Below are 21,247 nucleotides of genomic sequence, written 5' to 3'. Positions count from 1 at the left end.
ATCCCCCATCCTTTGTTCTTTGGCTTGTCCTGATTCATTCAAACCAAATCCTAAACTGGTGCACTTTGTTTCCAACTCAGCCATTCTTGCATTAGCACTTTTAGACCTTTCACACACAAACACTTGAATTCCACTAATTTCCACTGTTCTTTGTTTTAATTCCACACTTTCTTTACTCATTATCTTTAAACCATTATCCATTTCATGCCCTCTAGTCAACAATTGCCATTCACACTCACCAGCTTCTCTGCCTTCTATCTGATTTCTTTGTCCTAAATCAAATTTCAGTGCAGCACTGGTTACCTTTCTTAACAGTGGTGAAATATCTATTGGTGTAGCGTGTTCTTTAAATACTGGGCAGACCTCAGAATCACCTGGAGATTGTGGTGCAATGGAGAATAATAATGGAAGAAAACATCCTTTCTGTTTTCCCTTCCTTTCATCTCTCTCCTTTTCCTTGCACTCACATTCCCACTCTTTATCTGAGCACCCATCTGTCTCAGGTAAGTCACCCACCCATGTTTTAGGGTTCCAGTAAGATCCCATTACTATTGCCCTAACTTTCACCACGGGTGGTTTTCTCTCCTTGTTTCCTCTGCTTTCTGTGCTTTCCACTTCAGCAGTGGGTGTTCTACATGCTAGCACTTCACAATTTTCACACCAACTGTTACATCTTTCAAAACTCTCACACAACATTCCACAACTTTCACTTTCATTCACTTTGCTATTTTCTTCCTCACACTGATCTTCGTTATTACCAATAATACAAGATAGTAAACCTCTTATAACAACAGCTGTCTTCTTTATACCTGATTTCTGTTTTCCTGCTTTTAATCCTTTCAGCCCCCTTCCATTTTGTGGCACGCTCAGCTCAGCTTCTGCTTTCTCTACCTGCACTACAGGTTTCCTAGCTTTAGCCTGCTTGCTTCTGCCACTCCACTGGAAGATGGCTGACTTTAATATAAATTTAGGCATTTCTGAGTCTACAATTATAATCTAATACAATTTGCCACCTTCGTTATGGGTTGGCCTACTTTTGCCCCTGTAAGCAAACATACACATATATACACAAAGATCCTAAACGAATAAGTGCCGTATGAATGATGCATGCATGTCCCATCACTCCCTAGCACTTTAACCACTTAAATGCTGTATGAATGACGCATGCATTTCTCACCACTCTCTAGCACTTTAATTAAGGACTCACTACGACCAGCACTAACAAACATGCGGGTGTCCTTGTGACACACATGAAGTCTCTACACTTTGTTGGTTATATTCCATTCAGCAACCAAACAATGTTTTACTTCCACCGCATTTGTATACTGGACGCCCTAAAATTCACATACATAAACACACATATACATAAACAGTATTTGTAAACAGGGTGCAAAACATGGTTACCCCAAATCCTGCCCGACTACGCCAATTGTTTTGTCTGACAAGGTGCAAAACAATGGTTACCGCAAAATCCTGCCGGACTACGCCAATTGTTTTGTCTTGGTAGAGTAATATATATATTGCTCTACTTTCCCCTATTGTATTATTAATATGTAGCCTTAGAATGCCTAATCTCACAGACTTACCACTGTTTATAAGGTATTTTTGTATATAACTTATCCCCACCTTCCCTTCTATATCTATAACCTTAGGCAATTAGAAATAGTAAAAGACAAGCAGAAGTTAAGTTACAGTTTAAACAATGTATTAGTATTATTGATAATATTCATAAATAATAACAAAATGCAAAGTACATTTGAATATCGGCAACCATACAACCTGATTAAATGATATGTAGTTCAGGTGGCACACAGACTTCTGGTTACTTAAATGTTTCTAGTTAAGGCATCATTGATGTTCAGCTTTCAGCCACATGTCTGTTCAAAATGGCTGCTGAGCTGTGCTGTTCATTGTGTTCTCTTCAGGTTAGCAATAAAGATGCTTCTTCATTATATGTTGGTTGGTAAGAGAGAGATACTGAGGTTAAACACATACATTTATAGATGTTCTGTCCAATCCCGAGAGCCAATAGCACATCATGGTACTTAAAGGCTTCTGACCAAACAGCCATACTTCAGACCAATGGGGGAAATAGAACATCTTAACACCTGCCCCCAAACCATATGTTAAAGTACACCTTAGCCCATTTGCGGGGGTAGAAATGACTTTAGCAAAGAAACACTTGCCAAACTGGTTTAAAAGACACATCCCCCAAATCCTGTCGTAAAATTCAAACAGACCCATTCCTAAAGGGGGGGGGGGGGGGAGAGACACTAAATTACACTGCTTTGTCTAAATTACAAATAAAGATATACAGTACAAAATATTCATCAAGTTATATGTAAAATCTCACATCACAACAGAAACATATTTAATCTTCATGTGATTTTTAAACTGCAATAAGTCTAGTCAAAATTGCTCAAAACTTTTTTACTGTTTGAAGAGCAGAAGTACATACAGGTATGGCCAGAGTGATCAAATTCTGAAAGTGATTTAGAGATTACTGCTGTTGCATAACATCCTAATCTGATCTTTTCTTTTGTGCCTTATGGATCATGCACTATTTTTTTAGGTTAGCCCTTTTTTTCCCCCAAGAAACAAGCCCTAATTATTTGTTGTATTTTTATAACAAACTTGTGTTGTCTTTCAGTCACATTGAATTAATCGTTAGCTAATCACAGCAAAAGCACAGCCACAATTATGTCTTTCAGCAAGTTTCCCAAGCTCTAATTCTTTTTAGTGCACAAAAATAGTCATTTTTTTTCCTGCTAAGTGCTTTACGCAAATATAGTGCATCAGTTTAATTTTATGTAAAAGCTGCATAATACCTTATTGTAGTGTACTGCTGTTACATGTCATGTCCAGAAAATAATAGCAGGGTTAAGCCAGTTCATTTGAATTTTTTTTATATTAAATTTGATTATGTTTGTCCAACCAGAGCTCATTTCAACTGCAAAATAAAATAAGCTGGTGTTTCTTTCTAAAAGCCAAAAAATTAGATTACTTTCAGCCAAGTGACCGCATCAGTTTCTTTTTCAGAGTTTAATAGGTACTTAAGAAACACATAGATGAGCATCCTAGATTTATACGTGCTCCTTGCATGGCTTTAGTTTTACATTTGGTTCTATTATTTATTCATGCCATATTGTTAAATGAAGGTGTAGGTTCCGTCAAATGGAAGAACATGTTGAAAACGACAATTATTGTACTGTCTATGAAGATTTCTGCTTTTCTTTTTTCATTTGCATGCAGTGGTTTCACATGAAAAAGTACTTAGTTGATCATGTCATAATTTGAGCATGGTGAACGTTTTTGTGTTGCTCACAATTGATTCTTAAATGCAAAAACATGTTAATGAAAAAACCCAACTGTAAATTTTCTATTGAAAATGGAACTCCTTGCAAACAGCTACATTAAATATTCCATTGAATTTATTTTTAGTAAAGTACTTTTCACTGAGCTCTTCGCACCACAGTGTATATGTTATACAAGTAAAATGTATTGATTATACAGTACCTCCTTGCTATGGCAAGTATTACAAAATATGAGGAATGTGTTTGTAAAACAAAAAAAAAATACAAGTAAGGGTGAAATTGATATTTATAGTCTGCATTAGATTTGGATTTAGATTTAAGATAAATATATATAACATAGATGTTTATGTGCATACAGTATATACAGTAGCATGTTTTAACATTTAGCAACTTTGTATATTTATTACTCCACTTCACATGAGCATTGACATTAAAACAGTTGGCTGCTTGTTGTTGCTTATTGCTCAGGGTTATCCCCTTGCATTAATTCTCCAAATGTAAAAAATTTGTTAACGTGTGTTAAAGACCACTTGCATTTTTAATGATTGGTGATGCCACAAATTTTGCTAGATATTTGCTGGTAAATGTGATGTATGTAAAATATTTGTTCGATTTTGGCTGAAGCTGTCCCCATCACCAAACCAAAGTGATTGGCATGATAGTATAGGTATACTACAGAATTACTTAACAATAACCAAAAGTCACTAGTTATATATTATACCAGCAAGCCCGCGATTCTCGAAAGAATCGCAAATCCAAGAATGGTAATCACCTCATGGAGGGTGGGTGCGTCCTGGAAAATGTCATTTAATTAAATAAATATATTTGTACTAAAGCAGTTTCTTTTTGGAGCTGTGACTCATGTGGTTGTGGTGTTTCAGAAGCGCGTTGTAGGCGCCTTGTTTCCATCAGGATGTAAATGCATGACAATATCGAGGTGAAACAGAGGCTCACCGTCATCACTTTGAAACACAATTGCCACTTCATTAACGATGGGAACATTGTATCATCTCGGATCCTGTTCTTTGTCCTTTATTAGCACTAAGGCAATTGTAGTTGGTGCCACACCGTCTGCCTCGGCTTTTGTATTGGCTTCTCTTTCAACCTCATGTAGCATTTTTATAGAGTTTGCTAATGGGTGATTGTTTATGACTTCAGCTACGTTTCTCATTATTAGCTCTGTGGTTGATATACTGCATCATCTAGATGTAACATTTACATTTGGGCACATTTGCGGTGGTGATTTGGCTCAGGGTGCACTGTTCCAATCCGATGCAATATTTGTCAACACACGCGAAAGCAGTATGGGCCATTCCCAGGGGGGAAGCCGGTGCGTGATGAAATATCATGGAGGGTGGCTGCATCCTGGGACAGGTCATTTCAACGCGCTTCTGTTATTGTTTTTCTTCATGCAGTCTTGTTTTTGTTTTTTAATGGCTATGTCGTCGTATATGCGGTGGTGTGGCCGGTCGCGTCCGGGCGGCTGTACAACCTGGACTCTGGGGCAGGCGCCAAGGCCACAGTGCGCATGCAACTCGGTGTGTCCGCCGTGCATAAATTAACTGTTTAGTAAGATAGATTATTCAAAGGAGTTAATGAGATCGTTATATTTTCATATGGGATGCTCCTTTTAAAATATTTTTTTAACAATTGAGACTGCAATTAACATGAACAACTGTCCCTAAAACTGTTATTTTTAAGATCCATAACACACACACAGACAGACAGAGCACTGCGTAATAGAGAGACAGACAGGCAGAGATATATAAATAAACAGGGAAGGCACATGAACTGAAAGAAAAAAAAGATCAACATGTGCGTTGTTCCTGCTGCACTGAATGAGCTCACGCGCTCTGACATCACCCCTCCCCCCGATCTGACTCTCTAAGTAACAGCACAAGTACAGACGCAAACGAAGTGTAATCAAGAGTGTCCGGTTCCATCCCTACTCACTCCTATATTTGCCGTTTTCAGTAGTAAGCTGCTCTTTTTGTTAATATTATACAGTACACACATGCACTTCGTTTGTTTTAGGGACAGTTGTTCATGTTAATTGCAGTCTCAATTGTTAAAAAAATATTTTAAAAGGAGCATCCCATATGAAAATATAACGATCTCATTAACTGACAGTGCAAACCAATTTATAAATTTTATGTCCGTTTGAGGTTAAAAAGAAAAGAAAAAAGCAACATTTTATCCCCAGCCGGGAATCGAACTCAGGCACGGCAAAGCAGCTGTGCTCTAAGAAGCAAAACTTAGCGCGCTATGCCACGGAAACTGTTGTATCCTCCTTGAAGTTTTTGTGAAAGTGTTTATTTGATCTTTGGAACTCGGGCTTTACACATTCTATAGTTTATGCCTACATTTTGTAACATTTATTACTAAAATATGAAAAAGTTTCTGTTTTAACAATGTGTTTACACAGATTACTGTAGAAACGGAACACGCATGAAATGCGTGTGTTCCAAATAACGATCTATTATTTCCAGTCTAAAACTCCACTTCACTCCCAGATAATCAATCAAGGCATGAGCTGGGAAAACTTCGCGCACGTTCTAAGTCGCTGGGGGGATGGAATAGCCGGCTGCTGGCCGGTGGGCCGGATCTATGAGTTTTTTCGTAGGCTCTGGTAATTCTAGTGTTAAGACACATGCCCTAGTTCAGTTCATTAAAACCACATTCTCCTCAGCTTATCCTTCAGGACCATTCAGCGGAGGAGCTGCCTACCCAACAGACTCAGCCTTTTTTCTTGTGCGGTCCGGGGTCCCTGTTGCTTCCATGGCCCCACAGCAGGGCTCCCAATCTGAAGCTAAGCTCAGGTCCTTCCTTGCCATGGACAAAGGAAAGGCACACCATCCAAACCTCTGTCACTGACTCCCGCTGCCTTCCTGGAGCTGCACTCTTCCTGGTCACTCCCGCTCTTTTAAATTGCTCAGCTGGAGCGAACCATCATATCAACCCCAAGTGTTGGCCGCATGATGTTGTACTGGGGCTGTCCTAATACTGGCTGTTTTCCTCCTCACTCCTGCTTCCACCTTTCCTGCCTGCTTTAACCTCCTTTCTCCCTTCTTTTCCTTTTCTTTCCTAACACTCACTCTTCCCTTTTTACAGTGGGGTGAGGCACAGCTGTGGCAATCGCAGCTCCAGCACTAGTGAGGAACATGGACAATTCTGCACATGTGCACGAAGTGCAGGACTGTCCACTTCCACATCTTGTACTGAAATTGCTCAGACCACGCTACAACGCCTCACCCAATGACGCAAGTGTTGCTGTAATTTATTTATTTAGAACTTGCCAACCAGCCACTGACCTCACTTTACCACCGGAGATTGCAATTATCTATCTGCTCCACAAGGCTTATTCTCACCTGGGCAAAACCGGCAGCACTGTGAGGATTATGCTTTTTGATTTCTCCAGCACCTTCAATACTATCCAGCCATCCCTGTTAAGGGGTAAACTCAAATATAGTTGGAGGATGAGCTTATGGTGTCCTGGATAATGGACTATCTGTCAGGCTGACTGCAGTTTGTGAGACTCAAGAACTGTGTTTCTGATGAGGATGTGAGCAACACTGGAGCACCACAAGGAACAGTCCTATCTCCTTTTCTCTTTACTCTGTATACCTCAAACTATAAATAGAACACTAGGTCATGTTACTTACAGAAATACTCAGATGATTCTGCACTTATAGGGTGTATTGTTAAAGGGGATGAGACAGAGTATAGGAGTAAGGTGGACAAATTGGTTTCTTGATACAAAGAGAATTATGTACATCTTAATATCAGCCAAACCAACTCCTTGAAGTATTTGGGGGTCCACATTAATGACAGGTTAGACTGGTCTCAGAACACAGAGAAACTATATAAGAAAAGGCGGAGAATGTGTTCCTTTAATGAGAGAAGTGACATCCTTCATATCTTCTTTAAGTCTGTGATGGCTTGTGTGATTTTCTGTGCAGTGGCGTGCTGAGCTGATAACATCACTTCAAGAGAGGCCCACCAAATCAACAAGCTAATTGAAGGGACAAGCTAGGTTATAGGACATTGGAAGCACTCTGGTCTCTTGAATGTAGTAGCAAATGAGAGGATTAAAACAAAGCTGAAAACCATTATGAATAATGCTGCACATCATCTCTGTGACACATGAACACTGAGGACTTTCAACCAATGAATCATTCAGCAGAAGTAATGTCAGGAATCTTTATGGGGTCTCCTTTCCACCAACAGCAATACGCCTATGTAATGCTTCACTGTGACAGCCAAGTCAGAACTTCATTTTTCTTTATTTTGAAGTCTTCTTGCTTTATAGTAATTCCATTGTGTCTTCAGACCAATGTGTGTTTGTATATTTATTTATTTAATTTTCTACCAATTTATGTATTTATTTATTTAAAGAGCTTCTGCAAAAAGCCATGTTTCCCCCAGGGAAAAAATAAAGTTCTATCTATGTATCTAATAAAGTGTGCAGTACGTAAAGAGCTTTGAATACTTCCTGAATATAAGTACCATATATATACAATTTTTTAATGCAATGCTGCAGTATTGTGCTAAAATCGTTTTGATTAATTTTTTCCTCTCAAAAAGCAACACTAGTACCCTAGAGTGACACAGCAAAAACAAGATTTTGTAAACATTTGTTTGCAAATTTCTCTCTATTATAAAAAAAAAATCCTGGAGAGAAACAGTAGGGCGTTGAGACGTGATCTTCATGTTAAGATCACAGAAGACAGTTAAAACACCCATGAGGACCTTAAACATGAGCCATTGTGCCAAGAGTTTGACCCCGGACCTTCTCACGATGACGTAGAACATGAGATTCTTCCAAGACACGCCCTATTTACAATCAATATCAAATAAGACAACGGGGCAGCAAAACATTCAGTCTTGTGAAGGATTTGAGCACACACAGATCCAGGGTCTCGGCGCATATAAAGTGTATAAGGACAATACGTTATAAATTACATACATTAAATGACTTACAAAGCCTTAAATAACCTCGCGCCAAACTACATCAGTGACCTTCTCCATCACTATGTGCCTGCCCGCCCACTAAGGTCCTCTGATTCTGGCAATCTTGTTGTGCCCCACACTAATCTACACTCCATGGGTGACAGGGCCTTCAGCTGTATAGCGCCCAGACTCTGGAATGACCTACCAAAATTTATCAGGTCAGCTGACTCCATGAATTCTTTTAAAAAACAACTCAAAACTCATCTGTTCAGGAAGGCTTTTAGCTCTATTTGACTTTATTACCCTTCTCTCAGTTTACTTCTCTGTCAAGATGCTAATGTAACCTGTGTGTGTGTGCTAGACCATCAATTATGTTGTCTGTTTCTTTTTTTTTTTTCAGAATTCACTGTCTTAATGTTATTTATTTATTTATCTGGTTTGTACAATGTTTGTACAATTATATTCTGTAAGTGCCTTGAGCATGGGAAAGGCGCTATATAAATAAAATGTATTATTATTATTATTATTATTAAATGAAATGTCGATGACTAAGCGAAGAAGAAAGCAGCGCGGAGAAAAGAGACTCATGTCTCTTTTGAAACAAAGCATGTCCAATAGGGCTCAGAATTAAAAGACAGAGTAAAAGACAAAGTAGAACTTCATAAACACGTTCACAAACGTTGGCGCTATACACATGCGGAGCAGATTATAAAAGCAGTGGAATTCGAAAGACTCAAAAAAAAAAAAAACGTGTGATAAAAATGTGGAGATAGTTAAAGAATATGAAAGGAAAATTAGAAAGTATAAAAAAAGAAAGTAAAGATCGCAGTAGCACAAACAAACGAAAATTATTACTCGAAAAAGGGAAAATAATTGCCACGGACCAGGTGTCATTGGGAAAAAAAAGCAGGACAAAGTGAGGTCATAAATAAGAGAGTAGAAAACAAAGTAAAATGTCATAAAGAGGTTACAAAACAAAGGGGCCAAACACATGCAGAGCAGCTTAGAGATAATGAAAACTGGAATTCAAAAGACTCGCATTAGCGCAAAAAAAGAGAAATTATTACTTGGAGAAATAACTAAAACGCGAATAGAGATTGAATATATGGACACAGGTGATATGTCAGAAGTATGCAAATATTGTAAGGCTTTGAAGTTTAAGTCAGAGAATTTCAGAAACGTGTTTTACCTCACATGCATTTATTGGTTACTTTGCAAAAAAAATTATTAACTGCTGATGATGTAGATCGCTTTGTCTGTGCTGAAATTCCAAACAGAGAAACCTATCCTGAATTATGGTACAAAGTCATTAAACACATGTCTCACTGACCTCATTTAAAAGATTCAGCATATTGGGACTCGAAAAATTCAAAATATTGTTTTTACATAAGTTCTGAAATAAAAGTGATACTAAGGAAATAGCAATTCAAAGAAAAAAAATCTTAAAAGTGTGTATCCGGAAAACCAAACATGGGGGTTGGCTAGCAAAAGCCCTCTAGTATTAAAAATAAAAAACTGAAATATCACACTGACATAAGGATTCAGATCCTTTACTTGGTACTTAGTTGAAAAGTCTTTCTCACCAGTTACAGCCTGGAGTCTTCTTGGATATGATGCAACCAGCTTCGCATACCTAGAATTTGGAATTGATGACAGTCATTTTAGCAACCTCAGTCAACACATTTTCATACTTATTTAGTTAGCTGAGTATTTTCGTCTATTTATGTCCTAATGTGCTGCAGTGGTAGTACATACTGACTTGCACAGAGAGTTGTAGCTTAAAAACAATTATTCAGATCACCTCTATTTATATAGCAACTTTATGAAAGGGTAAATATTTTTAAACACTAAAATAGGGGTGCTCCAATTGATCGGCCACCGATTGGAATTGGACGATTTTCACTAAAAAAAAAAAAGACTTAATTGATGGTTGGTAAAAAGGCCGATCACCAAAACCAATATTTTCAGCCTCTGCTTTTCTAAGCTTTATGGTAATTTAGTTGTAGTGCTGCTTTATATGAGGTAATACAGTAGTTGAGCCAGCACATGTTCTGTATTTTTTTTTCTTTTGCAGTGAAGTTCTTGCAGTGTAAACAAACAGCAGCAAGAGGAGGCTTGTTTTATCAGTGAAGGAGAGGTGATTGGTATACATTAAAGAAAGTGATGTAGTAAACTAAAGTCATCTTTTGCAAATAGACAAACGGCAAGAAAAGCTACTTTAAGGATTTCAGACCTCTCTTTTGTCATTTAAATTAAAATGGAAATCACTTGGGTTTAGACAGAGAGCTTGTTTAAAATGCAGAAACTTATGCTTTTAATTGGAAAAAGAAAAGATAAAGACAAATTTGAAATGGCTACTTAGTAAATAACAGGATTTTTTAAAGATATATATTGTGTTTATTATTTATTGCAGTGCATTATACAGTATACGTTTTGGTATGGCACAAGTACTACATAATTAAAATTGTAATCCATATTTTATAACTAAACCTCAAGAATTACGAATGTCTACCCGATACACTGAAGGAAAAAAGCACACCTGTATAAATATAGTAAATGTATATTTTAACAGCAAAAAGCTGTAGTGCAATTAATGATTTTAAAATGATTCAAACCTATAAGTGCATGTATATTTACATTTAAGCAGTGTTTAATTGCCAATATCAATTAATTGATTGTGTGAGAATATATATACATATATTTTTGTTGTTAGAGAAATGCACATAGAAATACCATATATACTCGTGGATAAGTTCTCCCACAGATAAGTCGGGACTTAATTTTACCGTATAATTTGCGGTATTTTATAATGTTGGTCGTATAAGTCAAATGCGGAAAACTCACGCTATTGATCCAAGAGATTATGATATGAGAGTAACCACACATTTTCTATGCATTGTGCCTATGTGACTACACGGTAATACCCAAACTTTTCTGAAGCAACGTTAGCACTGATTTGTGTTTTTTGTATCTCACACCCTCATACACCTTTATCGTAAGAGCATCCCTTATGTATGATGGAGCGTTCGATCATAAGAAAATATGAAGCTGGTTTTAAATTAAACATTGTTGAAGTAGCAAAAGAAATTGGTAACTGTGCTGCTGCAACAAAATTCGATGCACCTGAGAAACTGATGTGAGATTGGAGGAGGCAAAAAGATGAAGAAAAAAAAAAATTAAGTGTCGCATTTTTGAATGAGCGTATAAGTTGGGGTCTGATTTTATGATTGATTTTTTGGGTTTCAAGACCCATCTTATACGTGAGTATATACGGTAAGTTGAATTCTAAGTAAGATGTATAAAGTTTTAATTCACATTTGTCATCAAGTTGTAAGATTGTTTATAGCAGTATCATATGCTGTAAAACCATCTGAAGTATCGTACTGGGGTTGATATTATTTTAAAGTAGTTTCTCATTATTCATTTATTAATCGAGAAGAAGAACATATACAACATAATAACAAATGTGTCTCCATAAAATGGCCTAAACATTTATGTGGCTATTCATAATTGATAGACTAAATGTAATGAAAATGTAGTTCCTGCCTCATGCATGTTTGTTTTACTACACAGGAGTGTGAGTGCTTGGAAGCAGAAAAGGGTCATTTGCGGGATGAACTCAAAGAATACAAAGTTCGGGAGTTAAGGCAACTACAAGACAACACTGAACTAGAGGACGAGAACATCTCTTTGCAGAAACAAGTTTCAGTCCTGAAAGAGAATCAGGTACTAGCTAATATGAGTGCTGTTTCTGAATTAAAAAATTTAAATTTAAAAAAATTGAAACAAGTAACATTATTACAGATATTGCTATTCATGTATAAATTCAGTTTTTTTCTCTTTGTTATGTAATTTTAATTGAAATATTAAGTATGAATGCTGAACAGCTTTCCTCAAAACTATATTACTAGTTACCTTTCTGCATTTGTTTCATATTGTCTTCATTTTATGCATTGTTTCAGATTTTTTATTTACATATTTTTTTATATTTATTTTATTGACAGCATTGGACAGAGTAGATCAAAGTTTACTTTGAAATTAGTGTTGCTTAACTATAGCACTATTGATTTTATTATGTGCTATAAATCAGTTTTTTGTTCTTTTAAGATAAATCCTTACAAGGCAGCATAACTCTTTACTCTTTATAGTAAAATTGTTTTATAAAGCAGTTTGGCGGTAACTTGCAGCCAGACAGTTAATGTTAAGACTACAGCTGTGATGTATTTTACATCAGAGCATGCATAACTCTAGAACTATTTCACCTATTGTACGTGCAAACATTAAGAGGAAGTGATGAAAGCACAACATGTTTGAGTGTTGACTACAAGAACAAATATAGTATGCTTTACCATTGAGTCACATAATGAAATGTTATTGTGAGTTAGACTGTCAACTTTTGAACACATTACTGTAGAGAGAATGTGTGGTTTTACTTCGAATAAGAATTTTAAGGAAAATTTCACATAGTCGTTTAGTCATAAGGTTTTCCAGTGGCCTAGTCAAAGTTCTGAACCCCACAGAGATTTTGTGACAGGACCTTAAGTGGGCAGCTGAAATGAAATAATTCTCTGGAGAATGGTGGACCAGATGTTTTCCAAAGTAATGCCGAAAGACTGATCTTACTGGAAGCGTTTGATTGCAGTTGTTGCTGCTAAAGGTGGCACAAGCAAGTATTATGTTTAGGGGCAATTACTTTTTCATATAGTTGTTGGTGAGTTGTTTTTGTTTTCAGTAAATCAAATGCTCATTTTAAATCTGAGTATGTGAATGTTACAGTCTAGCTCCAGCCTCACTGGGATACATGTTTTGGGCGTGTACCAAATTAATATCATTCTGAGCAAAAAATTTTTAATTTATATCGGACAGCCTTGGTGTCACAATCATTCCTAACCCTTTAACAGCTGTTTGGTGTACTCCCAAATGGGGTTAAAGTGGAGAATGACAAATTGACAAGAATTGCCGTAACCACACTACTAGTACGTGGACTTTTCCTTTTCAATTGGAAGAATTCCAGCCCGCCAGTTATAATTCAGTGGGTAACTGATGTTCTGTACTATTTGAGATTGGAAAAAATTAAATTCTCACTTAGAGGATCTGTTCAAAACTTTATTTTAAATATGGCAACATGCAATTAATCAAATTTTAGAATAAGTATTTATAATGGGGAAAAGGGCATTTTTCTTGCTTAGTTTTTTTTTTCTTTTTCTTTTTATAGATTTGCTCTTGTTGTTTTGTTCTTTCTCTCGGTCAGAAGTAGAATTTTGGTTTAAGTTTGACATGATTGTATGGAATGTTGTTTTCTTCAAACAATACCAATAAAATTTAAATTTGTATTACACTAAATTTGTTAGAGATCATAAACAAGTGTTATGAATTTGTCAAAATAGAGGAAATTAGGGAGGGGGCTAATACTTTTTCACTGCACTGTCCACATCTTTGATAGCATCGATTCTACCCATATCAGATGCACTTTCTTGTTCATTCATCTGTTTGACAGCAAATTTAGACCCACAGACTATCCATAGGCACAAACAAACACACGTCCCGTTTTCTCTCACACTCTCTGCTGCAGTTCACAATTAATAGTAAAAACTGCAGCCTTCAAATGAAAGTACCCTATGGAATTCAGTGCCTTCTTTGATTTAGCACAGGCAAGTTAAGGCAAGATTGTTTCTTATCTTGTTGTCCTTGCATACCTTTGTGTGTCATTTGTCCTTTTGATTTAATGCATGCCCCTTGTGTAAAGTGCACATGCAGCCACTTCCTCTGCTTTTTTCTCCTGGAGTCTGCATTACAATTGTATAATTATTATTTTTCTTGTAGTGTAGTGCCTTTTCTTGGAACGCTGACAGTAAACTTTTATTAAAAAGGTGTTATAAATGTTACATATTAGAAAGTATTCAGTTTTATATTCAACCAGCTTGGTGCACATACTGTGTTCTATTAGCAATAGATTCATTCTCAAAGGAGATCTTATTAACAAAGAAATATGTAAATATAATGTACACAAAGTAAAATTGCAGTAATAATAATGATAAGAAGAAGAATGTCATTTATTTTTTGACACCCAAGAATTCTGTACAAAGAAATTTAAACAAATCAGAACATGATTATAGAGTCTGTGTTTTTAAAAGTTTATGTTTTTACCTATTATCATTGCCGTGCTGAGCTGGTATTAACAGAAGTGCACCTTCGCTAGAGAGCATTTTCAAAAGCCTCCTTTTTCAGGGGTTGAAATTGCTGGGGTAGTGCGAATGTAAAAGTAAAAACTGAGACTAAAGTCTGTATTTTTAAATGAAAACATAGTAATGTGGATGTAGCCTTAGGGTACAGTAATGTTTAAAGAAGATGTCACTAGTTACACCTTACTGACTTGTGAATACATGACATTCAGAGACATGTTAAAGGCTTCTGAACATGTGCACCACCTCAAAAACAATATTGTTATCATGTGAAACAGTGAAAAGACGATTCTGGCCTTAGGGGCAGAGTTTCAAAGAAAAGGCCATATGTGAAACTGGCAAATAAAAACAAGGTTAAAATGAGCAAACTAATACAAACATTTGACATAAGATGATTGGAAAATTGTATTATTCTCAGCATCCTGGAGTTGTCTTTTCTCTGTTGCAGATGATACTGGCATTTGGTGTGTATTTAGTGAAGACAACTAAGGACCTGTAAGGCATTTGTTTTTCAAACTTCAAACACTATTGTTTTTATCCTCTTAAGTAGTTGCCAATCTGCACCTTCCCCTTCTTTTTCGGTCCTGGTTAGATCCATTTGGGCCCGCTACTCTCAAAATAGTAATAGACAGTTTTGTATGAAACCTTCAGTTTCTTGGCAGTCTATCACATCGAATAACTTTCCTTCCGCAGAAAACCAATAGATTGACATGTTTCTTGATAAGGCTGATTAATTTTAGCCTTTTTCAAACCCAGAACTAAACTTTAGCAATGCTAGTACCCTAACCTAAAAAGGCTTCCTTAATTTCCATTTAGCATTAACACATGACTATTTAAGAATAAGCTAAAGGAGTTTACCATTAGAACATTGAAGAAATTGGTGCTGAAAATGGGGCTTTGTAGCCATATGTGAATAATAAATTCAGCCATTTTAAGCGGTAATAGCCATTATACACACTAATAATGCCTTGGATATATTGTTAAATCAACTTAATGGTATCTTGTTAAAAAAATTCCTGCAAGGCCTCAGATTTTTGTCTGGTGCTGTATACAGTAATCCCTCGCTATGTCGCGCTTCGCCTTTCGCGGCTTCACTCCATCGCGGATTTTATATGTAAGCATATTTAAATATATATCGCGGATTTTTCGCTGCTTCGCGGGTTTCTGTGGACAATGGGTCTTTTAATTTCTGGTACATGCTTCCTCAGTTGGTTTGCCCAGTTGATTTCATACAATGGACGCTATTGGCAGATGGCTGAGAAGCTACCCGGCTTACTTTTCTTTCTCTCTCTCTTGCGCTGACTATCTGTGATCCTGACGTAGGGGGTGTGAGCAGGGGGGCTGTTCGCACACCTAGACGATACGGACGCTCGTCTAAAAATACTGAAAGATTATCTTCACGTTGCTACCTTCTGTGTGCAGCTTTTAAGTATGCTGCACGGTGCTTCGCATACTTAAAAGCTCAAAGGGCACGTATTGATTTTTTTATCTGTCTCTCTCTATCTCTCTCTAACTCTCTCTCTCTCTGCTCCTGACAGAGGGGGTGTGAGCTGCCGCCTTCAACAGCTTTGTTCCGCGGTGCTTCGCATACTTACAAGCCAAACAGCCCTATTGAATTGTTTGCTCCTTTGAAGAGGAAGATATGTTTGCATTCTTTTAATTGTGAGACTGAACTGTCATCTCTGTCTTGTCATGGAGCACAGTTTAAACTTTTGAAAAAGAGACAAATGTTTGTTTGCAGTGTTTGAATAACGTTCCTGTCTCTCTACAACCTCCTGTGTTTCTGCGCAAATCTGTGACCCAAGCATGACAATATAAAAATAACCATATAAACATATGGTTTCTACTTCGCGGATTTTCTTATTTCGCGGGTGGCTCTGGAACGCAACCCCCACGATGGAGGAGGGATTACTGTAATAGCCTAATCTACAAATAGAGGAGTCGAAGTCAGTGGTGCTATAAAAATTAAGGAGTTTGAGTCGAAGGTTTTGTGCACCAAATGCACAGCCCTGCTATTCAAAATGCAGAAGTTGGGAATTCCAATATAGAGACAACCATGTCTTTACAAAAGTAATGCATACCCAAAAACCCATTTTTAAGTGGGAAAAGCCTGTATTCCCAAGGGATAAGCTTTCACTACATCCTTTTCATCCTTACTCTTCTATAATATTTACATATCTCAACAGTTTTCCACAAAAATGCAACTGTATGGTTACACAACATTCCTTGGCCAGCAGCACAAGTGTAGTCTACTATTTCCTTAACACCCAACGATTGTGCGAGCACCCAGATAGAGTGACATTTATCTGACTGAGTAAGAAACAAAAAATCAGTTCAGTCCATTGTTTGGTGAGAACTTAACCTAATTTACTGCTGTGAAAATAATTATAAGCTTAGGTGTTGTGGTTGATCATTGTCTATCAGGTTCATGTGGACCAGGAACCACACCAAAGGAAGCTGGGACAAGGCCTTTGTGGTCACTTCTGTTTTAAGGTTAAGGCAAATCTATATACAGTGTTAAAGTATACACTAAGTGTTGGAATTGGCAGACTTTTTGGTGAAAAGATGTGTGTAACCCAGTGTCCACCATCACCTCAAACATGCTCAGCATTAAGGTCTATGTAATATCATAATTGAAACCCTGTTTATGTGTTTATATACAGTATATCAAGTATACATGACTTGATTAATCCAGACTGGGAGTATGAAGTGTGTGCACCATCACAAAAAACTTTACAAAGAAAATTGCCTGTTTTATTACATTAAAAAATAGTTTATTAAAAATGTACATTATGATAAAAAATTGAGTTGAAAAGTTGCTATCTGTCTTGTCAGCTTATGTGGCAACACTAGGCTGGTTTTGTGGGACAGTTTATGACTAGACTCAAGTCTTTTTTTGTTTTTTTTTTATGTTGCTCAGGCACTTTTTTTTTGTGTGTGTTCGCTGCATCTCTTTGCTGTCATTTCCTGTCATCACAACCAGCTTCTTAGTTTTTCTTCATCTTTCTTAACCTATTTTGTCCTAACCACACTGCATGCTGAGTATAAAAAGATTGCAGGAGTTCTGTTGTGTTTGGAAATTCTAAACATGTTGTCTTGTTAGCTGATAATCTCTTCTAATATTATGCTGTGATTTAATGGGTGAAGCATGTAGTTTTTGTCTCATTTTTAAGTCAATCTAATCTTGTTTTACAATAAGGGTAGAAACAATAATTCAGTGTCTTACTGGAGAAAAAATAACTGCTTGGAGAACATGGCAGTTAAAAAAAATCTGCTTGTAGAACATGGCAGAAAAAATAATTATAAATTGCTGAAATAGTTTGTACACACTCCTTCTTGAAACACATCCTGAATGCAGTGTTTTCATAGCATATATATATTTTTTAAGTTTTATTTGTTCTAAAAATGCATTATAAAAGAAGTGTTTCAATATGACAGCCAAGCATAAGCTTTGGTGAAACAAAATTAAGAAATTTTTAAAATGTCTGTTTAATCAGAAATAAAAACAATCCTATGTATCACAGAAACTACTAAAGTTTGTAATCATAAAGCAGAATAAAAAATAGAAATTGTCAGACCTAACAGAAGCATGTAAAGTGAGAATAAGAAAGTGCCTAGAATTGATCCCTGAGATCAATACATACATGATCTCATGCATTGTTGAGTTGTAGTCACCAAGACTACAAACTTTCTGCTCTATAATAAATTGCCTTATTTTCAGCATCTGTATGTTCATCTAGCTGCAAGGAAAAGTGCTTTATTTGGACTTCTCTTAGGACTGGGTAGTATGGAGTTAAATAGCAATTTTGATCTGAAAGGCGTTCTATATCACTTGATTTGCAAAACACCTTAAAGATATTAAACTGTGTATACACATTTTTCCAAAACTACATATATTTTCGGGGTGGCGCAGTGGTAGCGCTGCTACCTCGCAGTAAGGAGACCTGGGTTCGCCTCCAGTGTCCTCCCCTGTGTAGAATTTGTGTGTTCTCCCCATGTCTGCATGGGTTTCCTCCGAGTGCTCCGGATTCCTCCCACAGTCCAAAGACATGCGGGATAGCTGCATTGGCGATCCTAAATTGTCCCTAGTGTGTGCTTGGTGTGTGGGTGTGTGTGCCCTGCGGTGGGCTGGCACCCTGCCCAGGGTTTGTTCCTGCCTTGCGCCCTATGCTGGCTGGGATTGGCTCAAGCAGACCCCCGTGACCCTGTAGTTAGGATATAGTGGGTTGGAGAATGACTGACTGACTGACATATATTTTCTTATGATCATATTATGAAATATATGGAGGGGAAACATGTTTAATTATTTCCAAACTTTTACAATTTCATGAACAGCTATTGCTCAAAGAAACAGTGAGTTCAAAAAACATGTTTTTTCCAACCATTTTTGTTTTATATCTCCTCTGCTTATTATTATGACTTACACATGCATTTTATAATGGTTACAAAATATGTAGTTTGAGACCAAATAATATTATTCATTTTATAATATTCAACAGTGTATTAGCCGTTAAGCAGCTTGCATTTTGCATTCAATATTCTTAACAGCTTCAGTGTTCTTCCTAGCGGAGCGCCCGGTTACTTTAGTTGGGCGCCTGGCTGTCATCTCGCATGACATTGTGAGATGACAGCCACAGATCTAATGATCTCCAGAGATGGCAAGAGACGAGCGGACGGGTGGGCAAATATTTTAGAAGTAGGATCGCAAGTTGCGAGGGGAGAAGCGAGGGACGGGATGTTGCCGATCACTCGATGCTAAAGCTAATAGCGGTGATGAGGCGGAGCGGAGTTCACAAGCAAAGAGTATGGGGAGGTGGGCTTTTGAGAGGGGGGTGTACATGGCAATAGTGGGGGCGGAGCAGTTTAATTAAAGTAGCAAGGAGTATGGAGAGGTGGGCAGGCGAGAGGAGGCTGTACATGCTAATAGCGGGAGAGAGGAGGACTGATAAAATAAAAAAAAAAGACTCGTGGAACCAGCCTGACAGATATCAGAAAAAGGGTGTCAGGAAGTGATGTCTCTGTTCTCAATGTCAGTGCAGTCTGTGTAGTGCTGCTAAGCTTATGTCGAGAATAAAGTTGACATTTCCACTTTATTCTCACCGTTAATCTCGAGATTGAACTCGACATGTTGGCTTTATTCTCGTAGTCTGTCATTAAAGTAGAGCATCGTAAACTAAACTTCATCTTAAAATTCATATTTAATTTACTAGATTTTCTCAAACCTCGTCATAAATTATGTAGCGCATGAAATGCTTTGTGTTATTGTGTGGTGATTGGTTATGTGGAGAGAGAAAAAGGAAGGATAGGAATTGGGGTTTGGTACGTCAGATAGAGACAGCACACATGCAATAAAGAAAGCCAGCTCAGAAGAACATCCTTTGAATTCTGTGTTCGTGTCTCCGACCACCAGATCACGAACCCAACATTTACACAATTTTTAAGTTAAACCTGTGTGATTTCCATTCATACATCCAGTTTTTTGGAGCCTCGTCACACCTGCCATAAAGTTCTCTACACTGAACGTACACTTGGGGACCCCTTACTGCAAGGGAGCAGCACTACCGCCACACTACCGTGCATGTTTAATACATGCTTTAATGCATTTCATCATGAAAATGATATCAAGTATGTATCTTTGCATTGTAAATGTTCAGAGAGCAGTAATATCATGAAGTGAATGTATTCTGTGCGGCGATCCCTCCCGGTGCCTCCTCAGTGCAAGAGGATGTCCGGTTAAGAAGCGTGTAGTGATTAACAACTTGGTCAGGGAACACTTAACACAAAGCATTTAATGCACTACACTACCTTATGACGTGGTTTGAGAAAATCTAGTAAATTAACCATTGATTTTAAGATGAAGTTTAGTTTACGACATTCTACTTTAATGACAAAATAAACTATGAGAATAAAGTGGAAATGTCGGCTTTAATCTCGACATAAACGGCAAGAATAAAGTGGAAATGCCGAGAATAAAGTCAACATGTCGACTTTATTCTTGACATATAGTTTTTTTTTTTTCTTCAATGTGCCCGTATTTTTTTTTCTTCACCGTGGCCCTAATACGTTTCTGTAGTTTTGTTAAAGTGACCCATCTGCCATTCCTTTTTTGTTCGTATCTTGCCCTGCCGTAGTGCAAGTGTGCATTGAATATCCAACAGGCTCTCACTTTCCCACTCAAAAGTCTTATTCATAGGAACTTTTAATTTTTTCCAAACGTTTTACCAACATGAGCAAAAAAAGTGTTCAGAAAACAACATTGCTCAGTTATTTCAGAAAAGAGACGCCACAACCTAATGAAGGTGCAGCGTCAACTCCTCATGTGGCAATTACGGACAAAGACATTGCAGAAGCTGGTCCATCAGGGGAAATCTCTTGAGCACACACTCTGCCAATTGATAAATCTAAGCACCGCTTATCCAGCATAAACAAACAGTGGTTTAAAGATTTTGATTGGCTAATGGTCAAAGAAAATGGTATGTGGTGCTCATCGTGCATGAAATATTCAAACAAACACCCCCCAAGGAGGGAGTTACCTTTGGTAAATGTGCCATGCACAAGAATTCGAAAAGAAAGCTTGCTGGACCATGAAAAAAGTAAAACGCACATTGAGTGTTCTGCTGACCTTTTAGGAAAGTGTGTACTAGAGCAAACTTGAATTGGTCAAATTGAAAGATCTGTATCTGTGTTAAATAACTTACAGAGAGATGCCTTTGTGGGAGCTATAAGATCCATGCATTGGTTGGCAAAAAATGAGTTGCCACATACAACATTGTTTGAAAAGCTGTTGGAACACTGTAAAGA

At 37.3% G+C, this 21,247-nt stretch overlaps 1 protein-coding gene across 4 annotated transcripts in view; it reads left to right on the top strand.

The window, feature by feature from the left end:
- zgc:162200 (uncharacterized protein LOC558638 homolog) overlaps positions 1-21,247 on the top strand; it is a 96,121-nt gene that overhangs the window by 26,124 nt on the left and 48,750 nt on the right. For all 4 annotated transcript variants that reach the window (XM_028813252.2, XM_028813248.2, XM_028813249.2 and 1 more), the window contains exon 4: positions 11,838-11,990. In XM_028813252.2, coding sequence (XP_028669085.1) covers positions 11,838-11,990 — 153 coding nt within the window. The remainder of the gene's footprint in view (positions 1-11,837; positions 11,991-21,247) is intronic.

The sequence above is a fragment of the Erpetoichthys calabaricus genome, chromosome 11, assembly GCF_900747795.2.
Source record: "Erpetoichthys calabaricus chromosome 11, fErpCal1.3, whole genome shotgun sequence".
Taxonomy (NCBI): Eukaryota; Metazoa; Chordata; class Cladistia; order Polypteriformes; family Polypteridae; genus Erpetoichthys; species Erpetoichthys calabaricus.
The sequence above is the reverse complement of the archived record's forward strand: the minus strand, read 5'-3'. Positions and strand labels throughout refer to the sequence as shown.